The 18,663-nt window shown below is 36.7% G+C and overlaps 1 protein-coding gene across 9 annotated transcripts in view; it reads right to left on the reverse strand.

Moving 5' to 3' along the window:
* The window catches only part of DGKB (diacylglycerol kinase beta), a 710,493-nt gene that overhangs the window by 507,792 nt on the left and 184,038 nt on the right, over positions 1-18,663 (reverse strand). For all 9 annotated transcript variants that reach the window (XM_025873283.2, XM_025873279.2, XM_025873282.2 and 6 more), the window contains one exon: positions 3,021-3,070. In XM_025873283.2, the coding sequence (XP_025729068.1) occupies positions 3,021-3,070 (50 nt within the window). The remainder of the gene's footprint in view (positions 1-3,020; positions 3,071-18,663) is intronic.

Genomic DNA, 18,663 nt, shown 5'->3' on the forward strand with positions numbered 1-18,663 from the left:
AAGAAGCACTTGAATATAAATTTATTTTGTACTTTGTCTAGAAATCTTCACCAGAAGAGGGCACAACTACATAAAAAAAGCTTTTCCAGAGCAGATTTTTTTTTTTTTTTAAAGAAGAAAATCTATCTTTAGAAAGGAAGATCTGATTGAAGTAGGAGCAGGCATATTTTCACAAGCTGTGATATTTAAGTCATCGAGTGTCCTGACCCTTTGGCTTGGAAACAGGTGTGGAAGGATGGAAGGAAGCGTTTGAGGGCAACTGAGAGGTGTATTTTTATTCTGATACACTGAGAACGTGTATCTACTGTTCCAGCCATTAACTGGTATAATTTGCTCTGTGAGAGGTGTGTTCAGGGTCAAGGTTTGGAGGCTTAAGTACATATAGAGTTTATTTTATGAGGAAATAGAATTTTAGTTAGCATTTTCATATTATCGGGCTCAAGTGTCAACTCTTTGAAGAACGGTTAGTTAATACATATGCCTTGACCAAATAAATTAAAACATTTGCTCATACCTATATTTTTAATACTTTAATTTTTCCCTATCTCCAGAAAAGATTAAATATACTTCGTAAATGCTAGTAATTTTAAATATAGTCACTGAGATAATTAAATGTGGTGTCTTAACAGTATAATAATTTAAAATATAAGAAGTATAAAAGGATAAGGTTTGAAAGCACATTAATCAAAGATTATTCTACTCAAATCTCTGATGTAATATATGTAATTGATATTCATAGATTGAAGAAGGAAATGTGGTAAAAGAGGTTGTCTTTTGGGGGACAATGGATCCATCTGAGAAACTGATGAAAGCTCCATTCCTCTCTCCAGAAAAAATGTAATCATGAAAATGTTGTTTAGGTAACACAGATTGCCCCAGAAAAAAATACAAATATAAATACAAATACAAAAATATAAATATAAAAAATACAAATATATAAATATAAATTTACTTATTACAGTTAAGAAAAAATTTCAACTAAAATATCTTGGAATTATAGGTTAGAATTGTGTGTGTGGGTGTTACTCTATCTTTGCCTGTTTATGCCTTGATGGTTTGGAGTGGTGAAAGCCCCTGGACATGTTTTTAGGAACAGAAACCCTTTTTATGTAGGCATGTGACATTAGATAAGTCATCTGACCTAAGACTCAGCTTTCTCATCCGTAAAATGAGTATTCTAATCTTACCTACTGCACAGAGTTGCTGCAAAGAGTAAGCATGCTATGATATGAAATACATTTATGCCGCCTGGCATACTGCAAGGGATCAATAAATATTCACTAGTTTTATTACACATAGTGGTCATTTTTCAAAATATCAGTTTTCCTCTGTTTGGCCTCCACTATGTGAAGTGCTACACCTTTAAATTTCCAAGATTAAGGACATCAGAATGTGCAATTTAAACCCGATAATGAAGAAAATATAATGAAGTGGTAAGTTGTCTGGGGAAAATTATAGAAATAAAATTCAGGTTTTTAATTACAAAACAGACTAGTTTAATCATAAATCAATTTATTTATCTCCAACTTATTGTTTACTATTAGATGACAGTTATAAATAATGCAATGTATTATATGTTAACAACAATAAAAAATGGCCAGAAACCAGAAAAAGAATTTGACTGAATTTTCAAATCAGCTGCCAACCCGTGGCTAGAAGCCTAGTAAAGAAACATCCTTTTAATTTAATTAAAAAGGAACACTAAATAAAACAAATTTGCATTTAAATATAATTTGCAGTAGTATACTCAGAAGTGCTACAATAAACATATGGAAATATCTAGAAAAGTCTAAACTCCTCGCTGTGAAATGCCACCAGAAAATGAGCAAATGTATCCTGTAGCTTAATATTCCTAAATGGATAACTGGATACTACTAAGCACTTAAAAATGATAGCGTTTGAAAAATTGGAGAGACTTAAACATAAGGAATCCCACAATCACAGCATCAATTTAGAATGGTGGACATTTCCTAAAGTAGGAATTATATATTTTTGTCTCTCTCTGGAGAAGCTAATGTGCCATTATCCTACTCAGCGTTACATAAGTATGTATCCAACTTCATTGCTTTGCTTGTAGAATTCTTTTTGAGCTCTGCTAAAGGGAGATGTATCAGATGAGGAGAGAAACTCACTCATTATCAGAAGTAATGTTCATTTTAATCAATTTAAAAGTATCAAAACATTTGCTATTTAATGTACCTGTGTACTCCAAAATTTCCATAACCTGACACTTATTATTTTTTTAAGATTCTTCTATTTTCTTTATAGAAGAATTAATAATATATGAAAATATGTCACTAGCAAATATAAGATGCATTATTGGATGGAACCTGAAATCGATTTATATTCGAAGCACTGATTTGTGCAGTAAAACTAAGAATCTAACTACTGCTCTGAAAACTATCAAGGATTTGTGTATGTTACAATAAACATTTAATTATTCCTTTTAGTTCAATCATATAGAGATGGTATTTTTATCCTATTGCTTTTTATGACTAAATGACAGAGAACAAGTTGCATTTAAATTGGATGAGACATTTTAAAAAGGGAAGTTTGTTAAAGTAATTTGTAAATGTATGTATTTTAACAGCATATATGACTAAAAAACTTTTAAAATGTGCAAAAATGATAAAATGATTAAATTGACTTGATAATTCCCTTCAATTCTACTGGTATTCTTATTATTTTTCTTAGTGTCAAAGCTCAATTTTTTTTTCTTTCTAGATCAATGATCTCAACTTTCTCATGTATTATTCAAAGGAGTTGGGGTCTTTTTTATCTTTCCATGCATAAAAAGTCACTTTTTTCTAGCAAAATTATTCAACAGAACAACTGTAATCCTACAGTTTTATTTATTTTTTTTCAGATCACTCTTTCAAAAAGATGATCAAAATGCTGTGTGAGTGCATGGAAATTATATTAAGTGTGTCTTCTGTGGTAATAGCTATAAATTTATTCATTGCATTTTTCAAAACAAACTACTTTGAAATTTTCACAGAAAATTTAAAGAAAAAAATTACCGAGCTGTCCAGGAAGCCATTCCCATCTGTGTCATAGAGGCGAAACATAACTAGAAATAAAAGGTGTTGAAAAAAAAATTAGAGGAGAGTAAGATCAATGTAGTAAAAATTCCCTTTCTATCAAAGTGTGCCTGGGTGGCTCAGTGGTTAAGCATCTGTCTTCAGCTCAGGTCATGGTCCCAGGGTCCTGGGATTGAGCCCAGCAACGGGCTCCCTGCTCAGCAGGAAGCCTGCTTCTCCCTCTCCCCACCCCCTGCTTGTGTTCCCTCTCTCGCTGTGTCTCTCTCTGTCAAATAAATAAATGAAATCTTTTAAAAAATAAAATAAAATTTTCTTTCCATTGAAAGCAAATTTTCAATTCTTTCCTATTCAAAGACATTGATTTGTAGGATCATTTCTCAAGTTAATTTGAGAATGAATTAGTCGGTTAATAAAAATACTAAATATCAGATATAAGGTCAAAACAGTTTTTGTTATATATGTAGAAAACACTAAAAGGTACCATTGTTTGCTCAATTTTTTAATTATAAGATTAAATGAAAACTCAAAAATAAAAGAAGAGAACGAATTTTAGATATTCAGAGTCCAGATATTAAAGGGCAGAGTGAGTAAGAAAAAACAAACTGATTCGGAGTTCTGTAAACCAAATTTGGAATCTGCGATCCACTAGTACATGAGCATAGTCCAACACTGTTTTATCTGTCAAATGAGAATAACCACCCTGTCATAAGACACACTTGTTGTAAAAGTTAAGTGAGGTGATACACACAAATGCACAGCAAAAGCTGTAGGTCACTACACAAATATAAGCCGTTGTTTTGATTGATCGCTAAGCAGCATGGGAAAGGATTAGTACAAAATAAGGGAATTTTTCTGATGCAGGGCAACAAGACACAAAATGCATTATTATCACGGTTATAATGGTGTATGTGTTGTAATCTGAGATGTACTTTCAGAGGGTAACCACTCTGAACTAAAGAAGTAAGGAAAAGGAGAGTGTTGTCTCTGTGGTAGTGAGCACAGGAAAGCAGGAGGACAGAGGGCCTCTCTGGCCAGAGGATTCCCTCATAAATTCACACACCACCCCAAGACTCCAGAAGGGGTTGCAGGTGCCATTCTGAGATAAACAGAGAAGAATGACACAGCTGTTAAAACAGAGGAGTGGAAGTGAGAGTTTTTGTTGGGTTTGTATAATTTCTGGGAGAATCTTGATGTCTGGGGTCTATAATATTAAATAAAGACATTGATAACAAGGAGGCATAATTGTGCAATGACCTTAATCATATATCTGTTAACTAATTATTATTTTTGTATTTAAAATAATTATTATAATTTCACCAACCTAAGATATGATTGTTTATTTATAAGATGCTATAACCAGCCTGCATACAACTAATAGAAAAAATGCTTACAATCTAATCATCATGGTCTATTTATTGGAAAATGGAAAAAGACTTTAAAGATGCTAAAATGTATGGGGAAAATGTGTACCCACTGAATTAAGGAACATAATGTTATGCTGGCTAATGACCTAAATATCTTTATTTGCAAACCATAATGATTACTGTCTTTCATACACTCAATAAATGAGAAAAATTCAGAAAGAAAAATCCTACCAGAACATGGATCCTAAGCATTTCAAGGTTTTCTAGTAAAGCAGAAAATAGAAACATCACTTTGTGAGTGACAAGAATTCACACACCAAAGAATGGATTCAGTACCACGAACAAGGCAAGTATTTACAAAAACCTAGCTGTATTTTGTTGTATTTATTTTATTTTTTTAAAGATTTTATTTATTTATTTGACAGAGAGAGACACAGCGAGAGGGATCACAAGCAGGGGGAGTGGGAGAGGGAAAAGCAGGCTTCCCACCAAGCAGGGAGCCTGATGTGGGGCTCGATCCCGGGACCCCAGGATCATGACCTGAGCTGAAGGCAGATGCTTAACGACTGAGCCACCCAGGTGCCCCGCCTAGCTGTATTTTAGAATGAGGGGCACTGGTGACTCTATGAATCCTTACTGTAATAAATGACTGCCTGACCATTTTTAGGTGATCAGATATAGGGAAACCCCATACCTCTTGGTAAGACTTGTCAGAAACATGAGCTCAGAGACATATACACAAGTGGATTCTGTATGGGGGTACCTGCCATTCATTTCTGGCAGCATCTGAAACTTCTTCCTATGCTCTTAAAGCCACACTTTACAAAACAGTAACAGATGAAACACAAGATACCTTGTCTTTACTGGCCTGACTTGAAGGTAGAGTTTGCACATGACCCAGGCTCCATCAATCAGAATAAAAACCCAGTTGATCAATCAGAGGCTGGTGACCCAAGAAAAAAGGGGGCTACCCAAAGTCATCCTGGTGATGTGAGCAACAGCAGTAGCAGTGGTCGAAGAGAGAGCAACCAGGGTCCTGGATGTGTCAGGGGTGCTGGCAATGAAGGGTGCCCTGCTAGTGCACCAAGAGGCAGCAATGGGATTTTCCCCAGGAAAATTTAGCACTTAATTTCATCAATGATCCTAGAGAAACATCCTCCAAATCTGGTTCTCTATCCCTCTTAATGATTCTGTGTGTTTCTCAACATCATTTAAAAAACAATAACCTGGGAAGTGCCTGGGTGGCTCAGTCAGTTAAGCATCCGACTCCTGATTTTGGCTCAGGTCATGATCCCAGGGTTGTGAGACAGAGCCCTGGGGCAAATTCCATGCTGGGCACTGAGCCTGCTTAAGATTCTCTCCCTCTCCTTCTGCCTCACCAACCCCTCTAAAAAAAAATAAAACAACATAAAAATAAAAACCAATAACCAGCTATATTAAAAATAAAATTAATTAAAACTAACCTGTTTTATTGTCTTCCCCAGTGATACTGTGCACTCAACATTGGCACTTACTTCACATCAAACATAAAGATTAGGTCAAAATAAATTTTAAGTTTAAACTAAACTTTATTTTTAAGAAAAAAATGAAACTTTAACATTAAAGTAAACTATAAAGCTGCTAGAAGAAAATATAGGAAGATATCTTTACAACCTTAAGGTAAGCCAACATGAACCATCAATGATTAAAAAAAAAAGGTAAATTAAAGTTCATCAGGTTTAGAACTTCTACTCATCAAAAAAAGAAAGAAAGAAAGAAAGAAAGAAAGAAAGAAAGAAAGAAAGAAAGAAAGAAAGAAAGAAAGAAAAAAAAAAGAAAGATGAAGAAAAGAAAGAATAGGGAAAAAAAAAACAAGCCAGCCAGACTTGGGAACTTTTCAGAACACATATATCTGATGAAGGGCTTATTTCTCGAATATATGGACAAACCCTATAACTCAGTAATAAAATGACAAACAACCCAAATAAAGAAAGGCAAAAAAAAAACTGAACAGATATTTCAAAAATGGAAAATACAGGAATGGCCAGTCAAAATAAAGTGCTCAACATTGCCAATAAAATAAAACTTTAAACCACAGAGACAACAATATATCTATTTCTGGAATTCAAGTTTTGGTCTTTTGTTTTTTATTTTCCCTCAAGACCAGTCTCCTCAAACTGCTTAGCTTCTCAGCCTTGTTTAAGAATTTGCCATTTAAAAATAGTGGCAAAAGCCAGGGTTCCCTCTCCCAGAAATTTGACCCACAAAACCAATATGCCTTGACAAGTCCCTGAAGCTTTCAACTAGTTTAAAAAAAAATAGTACATACAAATTTTCTAGTTGTTCCCAGTAGCAATGTTCGTTTTGAAAATACGTTGTTCATTACTGTCTATAGTAGAAGTCCTGACATCTTTTAAATAATTTCTAAACACATTAACAGGGGTTAATGGTTGTCTATGAATTATGTCTAATTCATCAAAGAAAAAGTTAGAGGAATTTAAGTTCTAGTCAATCACAATAGCAATAAGAAACACTGCATACATATATTGAGGACTAAATAAAATGTACTCTAAATCTGACCAAGTCAAAATAAAAAAATCAAAGTTTCCTTTGGTCCTGAATAAGAGAGAGAAATTCTAGGATTTTGATTTTCAGATATAAGCCTATTTTCCTAATTTAAAATCATAGTGGGGTCATGCAAAATAGGGAGAACTGAACACACCTCTCTACCTTGGCTTTCTACTGAAGTGCTACTATAGTAAAAATACAGTATGAAATAGGCATAAATCAAAAAGCACAAAGAAGATGTGAGAGGAAAAAAGAACCATCGAATTTAAGAAGCTGGGAAACACATGCTGACTGACCTAGAAACCAGAGAAATATAAACAGGAGCTGGTAGTAAAGAAGCAAAGATTTCCACAGAAAGGGTGATGAGATGGAAAACAAAGTGATAGTCTTCACAGATAGAAGTCAGACTCTCAAATACCATCCTTCACACCTTCTACATGACAGTATGCCAGTTCCCTGCCCCAGCAGAAGACTAGACACTTGGGCTGAATAGCACTCAAACTAAGAGAACGCTGAGCTCAGGATGCTCAGGACTTCTGATGGTAGGGGTACTATCCCCAAAACAAGGTATTTATGTGAAAGTCTAAACAGTGAATACTGAGAGTATAAGTCCTCTTCCTTATCTCCAGTGAGTCACACTTAAACCTCCCCCACACACCCACCTATGCACCACACCCAGGAGTTCTTCCAAAACAAGTAATTTGAGGAAAACAGCAACAACAAAGCAGGGAGGCAGAATAAAACCTTGTAAGAGGAAAGCTCCAATCCACAAAGCAAGAAGAGGAGCACATAAAAATCATTCTGAGAACAAAATGAATCCTCTGTGAAGTTAAAAGCATGATAGAAAAAGTAAAACAGGAGCAAGATGGTGGAGGAGTAGGAGACGTAAATTTCGGCTGGTCCTAGGAATTCAGCTACACAGGGATCAAACCATTCTGAACACCTACAACTCAAAGAAAAGAATAGCAGCAACTATCTGAACAGAAAAGCGACCACTTTCTGGAAGCAGGAACCCAACAAGAGGCAGATCCAGGAAGACTCTCCTTCTTCCCTCGGGAGAAGCAGTGCAAGAGCACGCAGCAGGGATCTGCTAGGTTTGGAGACTCCACACGAGGTTGGGTGCCAGAGATAGAAATGGTCACAGGCCGGGTGAACTCGGAGTGCGGCCAGAGACCGGGGAGACGGGAGTGACTGACTGCTTTTCTCTGGGGTCGCACTGAGGAGCGGGGCCCCCGAGTTCTTGGCTCCTCCAGGGTAGAGAGTGGGAGGCGGCCATTTTCACTCTCATCCTCCAAAGGTGCACGGAAAGCCTGCAGGGAACAAAAGCTCTGGAGAGCAAACCCCAGTAGATTACTTAGCCCAGCCCCTGAGGAGGGTGGGGCAATTCCGCTCCCGCAAAGACGTTTGAGAACCATGGCAACAGGCCCCTCCCCCAGAAGATCAGCAAGAACAGCCAGCAAGCCAAGACCAAGTTTACCGATCAATGAGAACGGCAGAACTTCAGCGCTAGGGGAATACTGCATGTAGAATTCATGGCTTTTTTCCCCTGATTTAGTCTTTCAAAGTTATTTTTTTAATTTTCTTTTACTATTTTTTTTAATTTTTTCCTTTTCCCTTTTTCAACCAACATCTTATCAATCCCTTTTTTAAAACCCTTTTTTATTTTTCATTTTGAGTCATATTCCATCCCTTCATTGTAGTTAACCTTATATTTGGTACATATATAAGTTGTTCTTTCTTTAAAATTTTGGGATACAGTTTCTTCTAACACACCAAAATATACCCTAAATCTCTACTGTATGGCTTTGTTCTAGTCTCTGCCTGATCACATTCTCTCCCTTTTTTTTAAAAATTTCTCTTCTTTATTTTTCCAACCAACTTCTTATCAATTCCTTTTATAAAATCTTTTATAATATTCATCTTTGCATTCATATTCTATCCCTTCATCGTATTTACCCTTATTTTTGTACATATATAAGTTTTTCTTTCTTTAAAATTTTGGAAGGCAGTTTCTTCTAACAGACCAAAACACACCCAAAATCTAGTGTGTGCCACTGATCTATTCACCAGCCGGATCATATTTGATCATATTCTTTTTTTTTTTCTTTTTCTTTTCTTTCTTTCCCTTTCTTTTCCCCCAGTGTCAGGGCTCTTCTGATATGTTTAGTGTATATTTTTCTGGGGTTGTTGTTACCCTGTTAGCATTTTGTTCTCCCATACATCTGTTCTCCTCTGGACAAAATGACAAGACAGAAAAAAATCACCTCAAAAAAAAAAAAAAAGAACAGGAGGCAGTACTGACTGCCAGGGACCTAACCAATAGGGACATTAGTAAGATGTTGGTCCTGAGTTCAGAATGATGATTATAAAGATACTAGTTGGGCTTGAAAAAAGCATGGAAGATACAAGAGAAACACTTTCTGGAGAAATAAAAGAACTAAAATCTAACCAAGTCGAAATCAAAAAAGGCTATTAATGAGGTGCAATAAAAAAATGAAGGCTCTAACTGCTAGGATAAATGAGGTAGAAGGGAGAATTAGTGATATAGAAGACCAAATGATGGAAAATAAAGAAGCTCAGAAAGAGATCAACAACTACTGGATCACGAGGGAAGAATTTGACAGATAAGTGATACCATAAGACGAAACAATATTAGAAAAATTGGGATCCCAGAAGAAGAAAGAGAGAGGGGCACAGAAGGTATACTGGAGAAAATTATAGCAGAGAATGTCCCTAATGTGGGGAAGGAAACAGGCATCAAAATCCAGGAGGCACAGAGAACCCCCCTCAAAATCAATAAAAATAGGTGAACACCCCGACATCTAATAGTAAAACTTACAAGGCTCAGAGACAAAGAGAAAATCATGAAAACAGCTCAGGACAAGAGGTCTGTAACCTACAATGATAGAAACATTACATTGGCAACAGACCTATCCACAGAGACCTGGCAGGCCAAAAAGGACTGGCATGACATCGTTAGAGCACTAAACGAGAAAAATTTGGAGCCAAAAATACTATATCCAGCTAGGCTGTCATTGAAAAGAGAAGGAGAGATAAAAAGCTTCTAGGACAAATAAAAACTAAAAGAATTTGCAAACATGAAACCAGCCGTACAAGAAATATTGAAAGGGGTCCTCAAAGCAAAGAGAGAGCCTAAAAGTAACATAGACAAGAAAGGAACAGAGACAATATACAGTAACAGTCCCTTACAGGCAATACAGTGGCACTAAATTCATTTCTTTCAATAGTTACCCGAATGTAAATGAGCTAAATACCCCAATCAAAAGACACAGGCTATCAGATTGGATAAAAAAAAAAAAAAAACAAGACCCATTGATATGCTGTCTATAAGAGACTCATTGTAGACCCAAAGACACCCCCAGATTGAAAGTGAGGGGGTGGAAAACCATTTACCATGCTAATGGACACCAAAAGAAAGCTGGAGTGGAAATCCTTATATTAGACAAATTAGATTTTAAAATAAAGACTGTAATAAGAGATGAAGAAGGACACTATATCCTACTTAAAGGGTCTATCCAACAAGAAGATCTAACAATTGTAAAGTTCTATGCCCCTAACATGGGAGCAGCCAATTATATAAGCCAATTAATAACAAAATCAAAGAAACACATTGACAAAAATACAATAATAGTAGGGGACTTTAACACACCCCTCACTGAAATGGACAGATCAGGGGCGCCTGGGTGGCTCAGATAGCTAAGTGTCTGCCTTCGGCATAGGTCATAAACTCAGGGTCCTAGGATCGAGCCCCATGTCAGGCTCCCTGCTCAGAAGGAAGCCTGCTTCTCTCTCTCCCTCTACTACTCCTCCCTGTTTGTACTCTCTCACTCTCTCTGTCAAATAAATAAATAAAATCTTTGAAATGGACAGATTATCTAAGCAAAAGATCAACAAGGAAATAAAGACTTTAAATGACACACTGGACCAAATGGACTTCACAGACATATTCAGAACATTACACCCCAAAGCAACAGAATACACATTCTTCTCTAGTGCCCATGAAACATTCTCCAGAATACATCACATCCTGGTCACAAATCAGGTCTCCACCAGTACCAAAAGATTGGGATCATTCCCTGCAATTTTTCAGACCACAATGCTTTGAAACTAGAACTCAATCACAAGAGGAAAGTCAGAAAGAACTCAAATACATGTAGGCTAAAGAGCATCCTACTAAAGAATGAACGGGTCAACCAGAAAATTAAAAAAGTAATTAAAAAAATTCATGGAAACCAATGAAAATGAAAACACAACTGTTCAAAATCTTTGGAATGCAGCAAAGGCAGTCCTAAGAGAAAAGTATATAGCAATACAGGCCTTTCTCAAGAAAAAAGAAAGGTCTCAAATACACAACCTAACCCTACACCTAAAGGAGCTGGAGAAAGAACAGCAAATAAAGCCTAAACTCAGCAGGAGAAGAGAAATAATAAAGATCAGAGCAGAAATCAATGTAACAGAAACCAAAAGAACAGTAGAACAGATCAACGAAGCTAGCAGCTGGTTCTTTGAAAGAATTAATAAGATTGATAAACCCCTGGACAGACTTACCAAAAAGAAAAGAGAAAGGACCCAAATAAATGAAATCATGAATGAAAGAGGAGAGGTCACAACCAACACCAAAGAAATACAAACAATTATAAGAACATATTATGAACAACTATATGCCAGCATTATTAGATAATCTGGAAGAAATGGATGCATTCCTAGAGATGTATCAACTACCAAAACTGAACCAGGAAGAAATAAAAAACCTGAATAGACCTACAACCACTAAGGAAATTGAAGCAGTCATCAAAAATCTCCCAACAAACAAAAGCCCATGGCCAGAAGGCTTCCCAGGGGAATTCTACCAAACATTTTAAGAAGAATTAATACCTATTCTTCTGAAACTGTTCCAAAAAATAGAAATAGAAGGAAAACTTTCAAACTCGTTTTACGAGGCCAGCATTACCTTGATCCCCAAATCAGACAAAGACCCCGTCAAAAGAATTACAGACCAATATCCCTGATGAACACGGATGCAAAAATTCTCACCAAAATACTAGCTAATAGGATCCAACAGTACATTATAAGGATTATTCACCATGACCAAGTGGGATTTATTCCTGGACTGCAAGGTTGGCTCAACATCCGCAAATCAATCAACGTGATACAATACATTAATAAAAGAAAGAACAAGAACCATATGATCCTCTCAGTTGATACAGGAAAAGCATTTGACATAGTACAGCATCCTCTCTTGACTAAAACTCTTCAGATTGTAGGGATAGAGAGTACATACCTCAATATCATAAAAGCCATCTATGGAAAACCCAGAGCGAATATCATTCTCAATGGAGAAAAACTGAGAGCTTTCCCCTAAGGTCAGGAACACAGCAGGGATGTCCACTATCACCACTGCTATTCAACATAGTATTGGAAGTCCAAGCCACAGCAATCAGACAACAAAAGGAAAGAAAAGGCATCCGAATCGGCAAAGAAGAAGTCAATCTCTCACTCTTTGCAGATGATATGATACTTTATATGGAAAACCAAAAAGACTCCACCCCAAAACTGCTAGACCTCACGGGAATTCAGTAAAGTGGCAAGATATAAAATCAATTCACAGAAATAAGATGCATTTCTACACACCAACAAGACAGAAGAAAGAGAAATTAAGGAGTCAACCCCATTTACAATTGCACCCAAAACTATAAGATACCTAGGAATAAATCTAACCAAAGAGGTAAAGAATCTGTACTCAGAAAACTATAAAATACTCATGAAAGAAATTGAGGAAGACACAAAGAAATGGAAAAACGTTCCATGCTCATGGATTGGAAGAACAAATATTGTGAAGATGTCAATGCTACCTAGAGCAATCTATACATTTAAAGCAATCTCTATCAAAATACCATCAACTTTGTTCAAAGAAATGGAACAAATAATCCTAAAATTTGAATGGAACCAGAAAAGACCCCGAATAGCCAGAGGAATGTTGAAAAAGAAAAGCAAAGCTGGCGGCATCACAATTCCGGACTTCCAGCTCTATTACAAAGCTGTCATCATCAAGACAGTATGGTACTGGCACAAAAACAGACACACAGATCAATGGAACAGAATAGAGAGTCCAGAAATGGACCCTCAACTCTATGGTCAACTCATCTTTGACAAAGCAGGAAGGAATGTCCAATGGAAAAAAAAAAAAACAGTCTCTTCAACAAATGGTGTTGAGAAAATTAGACAGCCACATGCAGAAGAATGGAACTGGATCATTTCCTTACAACACACACAAAAATAAACTCAAAATGGATGAAAGACCTACATGTGAGACAGGAGTCTATCAAAATCCTAGAGAAGAACACAGGCAGCAACCTTTTCTACCTCAGCCACAGCAACTTCTTCCTAGACACATTGCCAAGGGCAAGGGAAGCAAGGGCAAAAATGAAATACTGGGACTTCATCAAGATAAAAAGCTTTGGCACAGCAAAGGAAACAGTCAACAAAACCAAAAGACAACCGAGAGAATGGGAGAAGATATTTGCAAATGATGTATCAGATAAAGGGCTAGTATCCAAAATCTATAAAGAACTTATCAAACTCAACACCCAAAGAACAAATAATCCAATCAAGAATGGGCAGAGGACATAAACAGACATTTTTCCAAAGAAGACAACCAAATGGCCAACAGACACATGAAAAAGTGCTCAACATCGCTCGGCATCAGGGAAATCCAAATCAAAACCCATTCAATGAGATACCACCTCACACCAGTCAGAATGGCTAAAATGAACAAGTCAGGAAACGACAGATGTTGGCGGGGATGCGGAGAAAGGGGAACCCTCCTACACTGTTGGTGGGAATGCAAGCTGGTGCAACCACTCTGGAAAACAGTATGGAGGTTCCTCAAACAGTTGAAAATAGAGCTACCATACGACCAAGCAATTGCACTACTGGGTATTTACCCCAAAGATACAAATGTAGGGATCGGAAAGGGTACGTGCACCCCGATGTTTACAGCAGCAATGTCCACAACAGCCAAACTATGGAAAGAGCCAAGATGTCAATTAAATGGATAAAGAAGATGTGGTGTATATATAAAATGGAATAGTATGCAGCCATCAAAAAAAAGAAATCTTGCCATTTGCAACGACATGGATGGAACTGGAGGGTGTTATTCTAAGTGACATAAGTCAATCAGAGAAAGACATATATCATATGACCTCACCGATATGAGGAATTCTTAATCTCAGGAAACAAACTGAGGTTTGCTGGCATGGTGGGGGTGGGAGGGATGGGGTGGCTGGGTGATAGACACTGGGGAGGGTATATGCTATGGTGAGCGCTCAAACTGAGTAAGACCGATGAATCACAGACCTGTACCTCTGAAACAAATAATACATTATATGTTAAAAAAAAAGAAAAGATACCTAGGAATAAATCTAACCAAAGAGGTAAGATAGTAGGAAGGGAAAAATGAAGGGGGGGAAATCGGAGGGGGAGACGAACCACGGAGAGACTATGGACTCTGAGAAACAAACTGAGAGTTCTAGAGGGGAAGGGGGGGATGGCTTAGCCTGGTGATGGGGATTAAAGAGGGCACGTATTGATTGGAGCACTGGGTGTTATACACAGACAATGAATTATGGATCACTACATCAAAAAGTAATGATATAAGGTATGGTGATTAACAAACAGAATAAAATAAAATTTAAAAAAAAGTAAAACAAAAACTTATCACAGATGTAGAAGATGTCCCCAATGTCCAAAGGAAAAAAAAAAGACATAGCAGGAATGTTGGAAAATAGGAAAATAAAGAAAAATAATTCAAATTTCTGTTTTGGGAGTGTCAACATCCAATAATAATGGTTCTAGGAAGAGAGAACAAGTAAACTAAAGGAGAAAGTTATTAACAATGAAAAGATTAAAGAACAAATGAAGGACACAAATTTCCAGACCAGAATTTATGGTGGAGGATTTGGAAATTGATTAGTTATACAGAAATAGAGAAACTAATGAAATAAAAATGGCAGTTATTAGCACCATGGGGAAAAATTGTCTTGGCAAGCCTATAGGATCTTTCCCTTTTAAAACTACATTTGAATAATATTAAATACCTATGATAAAATTAATACCTATCTTCAAATATTATTATAAGATTATTTCTTCTTAGAATTTAAAAGTAAAGTTAGGCTCCAAGGTCAAGTTAAACGGTGAACAGTTCTTATTCTTAAAACGAACATAATAAGGATACACATTTTTAGGTGCAAAAATATTTTAAGCCCAATATAAAATTACTCTGTCAACATGATAACTTCCAAATGTGGGTACCTTTTTCAAAGTTACAAGCTAGTTTAACCCACTTTTTCTCTATTTTTAAATTCATGTAACTTCCCTTTATATAGAAACAATTATGCACCCACACATGAATTTGGTTAAAGGATCAGGGCAAAGGCATATTATGCAATATAAGGTTCATTCTTTATATCTAGAATTTTTTCTCTTCCAAAAGATTCACAAGGTTTTTTTTTTTTAACTTTTTATTTATTTATTCATGAGAGACAGAGACAGAGAGAGAGAGAGAGAGAGAGGCAGAGGGAGAAGCAGGCTCCCAAGGAGCAGGGAGCCTGATGCGGGACTCGATCCCAGGACCCTGGGATCATGACCTGAGCCGACGGCAGACGCTTAACCATCTGAGCCACCCAGGCACCCAAGATTCACAAATTTTTAATCTGTCTTCTCCTTGAACATCCTACCAAATACACTCCAGTGTTTTTAATACTTGGCATAACATATTATTGATAATAAAAATATTAATATGGAATTTGTTATTAAGCATTAGACTGTATTTTTAAAAGGCATTTAAGCTGGAATTTTTTAATTCATAATTTTTTACTGTTTTATATATTTTGAGACCTACTTAATAAGCTCTCGGGGCAGAGGTGAAAAAAAATTAGCTGCTTGGAGTTTGTGACATTGTGACATCTAATGTAATGAAGCAATATTTTCTCCTTTTTCCCTCAGAGAAATGATAATAAAGATAAGGAAAGGAAGCTTTTCAAAATAAAAAGAGCACTTATACAGTAAAGCAGAAGTCACGGGTATTAGTCACAGCCAGATAAACTAGTGCAATAATTAATAACAAGTCTCTCTGGGCTTTAGTTTTTTCATTGACACTATAGGGGAATTGACTACCTGATCTTTAGGATCTCTTCAGTGTTAAATCCAATGGTTCTACGATTAATACATAGCAGCGACTTTAACATACAGGTTAGTCTTCATTATCTGTAGACCAATTATCTATATTCTGGTTATTTTCCAACCGATTTCTCTTCAGTAATACATTTTCGTTAAATATAAGCTAACAAAAATTATTCTACTTAAATTATTAATAATTTATAAACACCTCTCCAAATGTGAACACTGTGTACCTTAAAGTCACAGTATAGGGGCACCTGTATGGCTCATTCGGTTAAGGGTCTGCCTTCAGCTCGGGTCATAATCCCGGGGCCCTGGGATCAAGTCCCGCATCGAGTTCCCTGTTCAGCAGAGAGTGTTCTCCCTTTCCCTCTGCTCCTCCTCCTCACTTGTGTTCTCTCTCTCTCTCAAATAAATAAATAAAATCTTTTTTTTAAAAGTTGCAGTGTAAATGAATTTAGTATCATTCCATGTCCTAAATAATTCACATTATTTTTCTCTTCTCAAGCACCCACTGACTTCAATACAATTCTATTTAAATATCATTTAATGAGCATCTGTCTGTTGAAATACACACACACGTGGTAGGTGCTAGGGCGGGAAGTTAGACACAGCACAAGGGTCCAAGAAAGAGTAAAATGAATTTGATTAGGAGGTGGCAAGAGGATTCATGACATGAGCTGAGCCTCAAGTGAATACTGGAGTGGCTCTGTTATACACTGAGAAAGAACACCCCCAACAAATGCACATTAGAAGCAAAGGTATAAAGATGGAAAAGTTTGGGGTTTGTCTGATGATTGAAAAGTAGATCCAGGTGAAGGGGACAGTGCTCATGCCTGTGTGTGCAGGTCAAAGTCAAATGCAAGAGTGACAAAGGAAGGGGGATCAAATTGTGGAGTCAAGTCAGTTTATAGCTGCTAAGTTAAGGCCTTCGGTTTATGTATTATTCAACAGGGAACTGTCAAAGGGACACATTCATCCTGAGTCAGAAGAGGAAGAGGAAAGAACATGTCTAGAAGTTGACAAGTTTTAGGTAACATGAGAGAAAGTTACAAGAATTCATACCTAATGAGTGAGATGATGATTAAACAGGTAGGTGTTGGAACAATGAAGTATCTGGATTAACTTTTAGCTAGAAGTTGATGACTAGCGAAACACCGAAGGCATGTAGGCCAACTGAGGTTTTGAGTAGAGTTATGACCCATAGAATGATCTTTTTATTTTACTAAATCTCTGCCACCTCAGTATACAAACAAAGAAATTGTGTGCCTAAAACTAAGTGTCAAAGAATGATCGGCATCATGGATTATGGCGGTCAGTCTATAGTTGAAGGGACGGGGGTCCAAAGAGCAGCAGGCAAATTCAGGAGGAAGGGAAATGGTTAAGAGACAAAAATACTTAACTTATTTTATTTCACAGAACAAATATTTATGTGAACTAGGAAATGTGAAGGAATTTATGTGAGCAAATACTGGTTCATTTAATTTTCATAGCAAACATATGAGATAAATATTACTATGATTCTAGTTTTACAAGTTGAAGAAACTGAGCCTAAGGAGTTTTTTTGTTTTTTTCAAAGTCTCCCAGTCACTCATAAGTGTCAAAGCTAGGCTGCGTTCAGTTAGTGAAACCAAGAGTCTAGGCTCTTAAATACTGTGCTATGCTATATTTAAAAGTAGGAGAGGGGGAAGTTAAGTGACCATAGTCTGTGGTCCAAGTAAACTATTAGAGTTTAAAATTTTAGAAAAAGAACAATCTTTGGAAATTACAAGGCATGGGAAATTGCTGCAGAAGTGGGTGGCTGAAATAAAATGGGGGTGAGGTCACAGAATTTGAGGAGTGCAAGGAAACTAAAAGAGGAAGATACTGAAAGAGTCCCCACAAAGTATTGTAGCAGGCTTAGGGTGAAGAGGGCAAATCTGCCTTGGTACAGTGTTCTCATCCATGCATCAGTGTGGTTGGTAACTGATACCAACAAGGAGAGAGAAAAATGGAATCCCCCACAACCTCAACACGTATGCACAAAAACCTGCATGCACACACATGCACATGCACACCTACTCTGCAAGGGTCCACGGCAGCAGGTGAGTAAACACCATCTACCTGATCAGGCCTCAGTATAAGCAAAGTTCTCGGTGAGAAAATATGATTGGAGAAAGTAAAGTAATGTGAAGAAACGACATATAATCAGTGGAAAGTTCAAGAGCTTTTGTTTGTTTCCTTTCAATGAAAAGAAAAAGATTTTTCTAAATATTTTGTAAACGCCTGACAAAAAAGACAGGTGGGAAGATGAGAGGTGCTAGTTAAGTGATGAACAGATTTAGTATTCCTTTTATAAACATTTCCAACAATGCCATTATTTTATCTAATAACCCAGGTCAAAGAACCTACCAAATACTGCCGCCATTCAGTAATTACGAGAAACAATCCTCCTTTTAGAGAAATTGTGTGTGTCTCTCTCTTTTCATGGACCAGAGGAACTACATAAATCAGGGCTCCTCAAAATGTGGTCT

Source organism: Callorhinus ursinus, unplaced genomic scaffold, assembly GCF_003265705.2.
Source record: "Callorhinus ursinus isolate GAN/ISIS: 27379988/994484 unplaced genomic scaffold, GSC_fseal_2.0 scaffold12, whole genome shotgun sequence".
NCBI classification, from domain to species: Eukaryota; Metazoa; Chordata; class Mammalia; order Carnivora; family Otariidae; genus Callorhinus; species Callorhinus ursinus.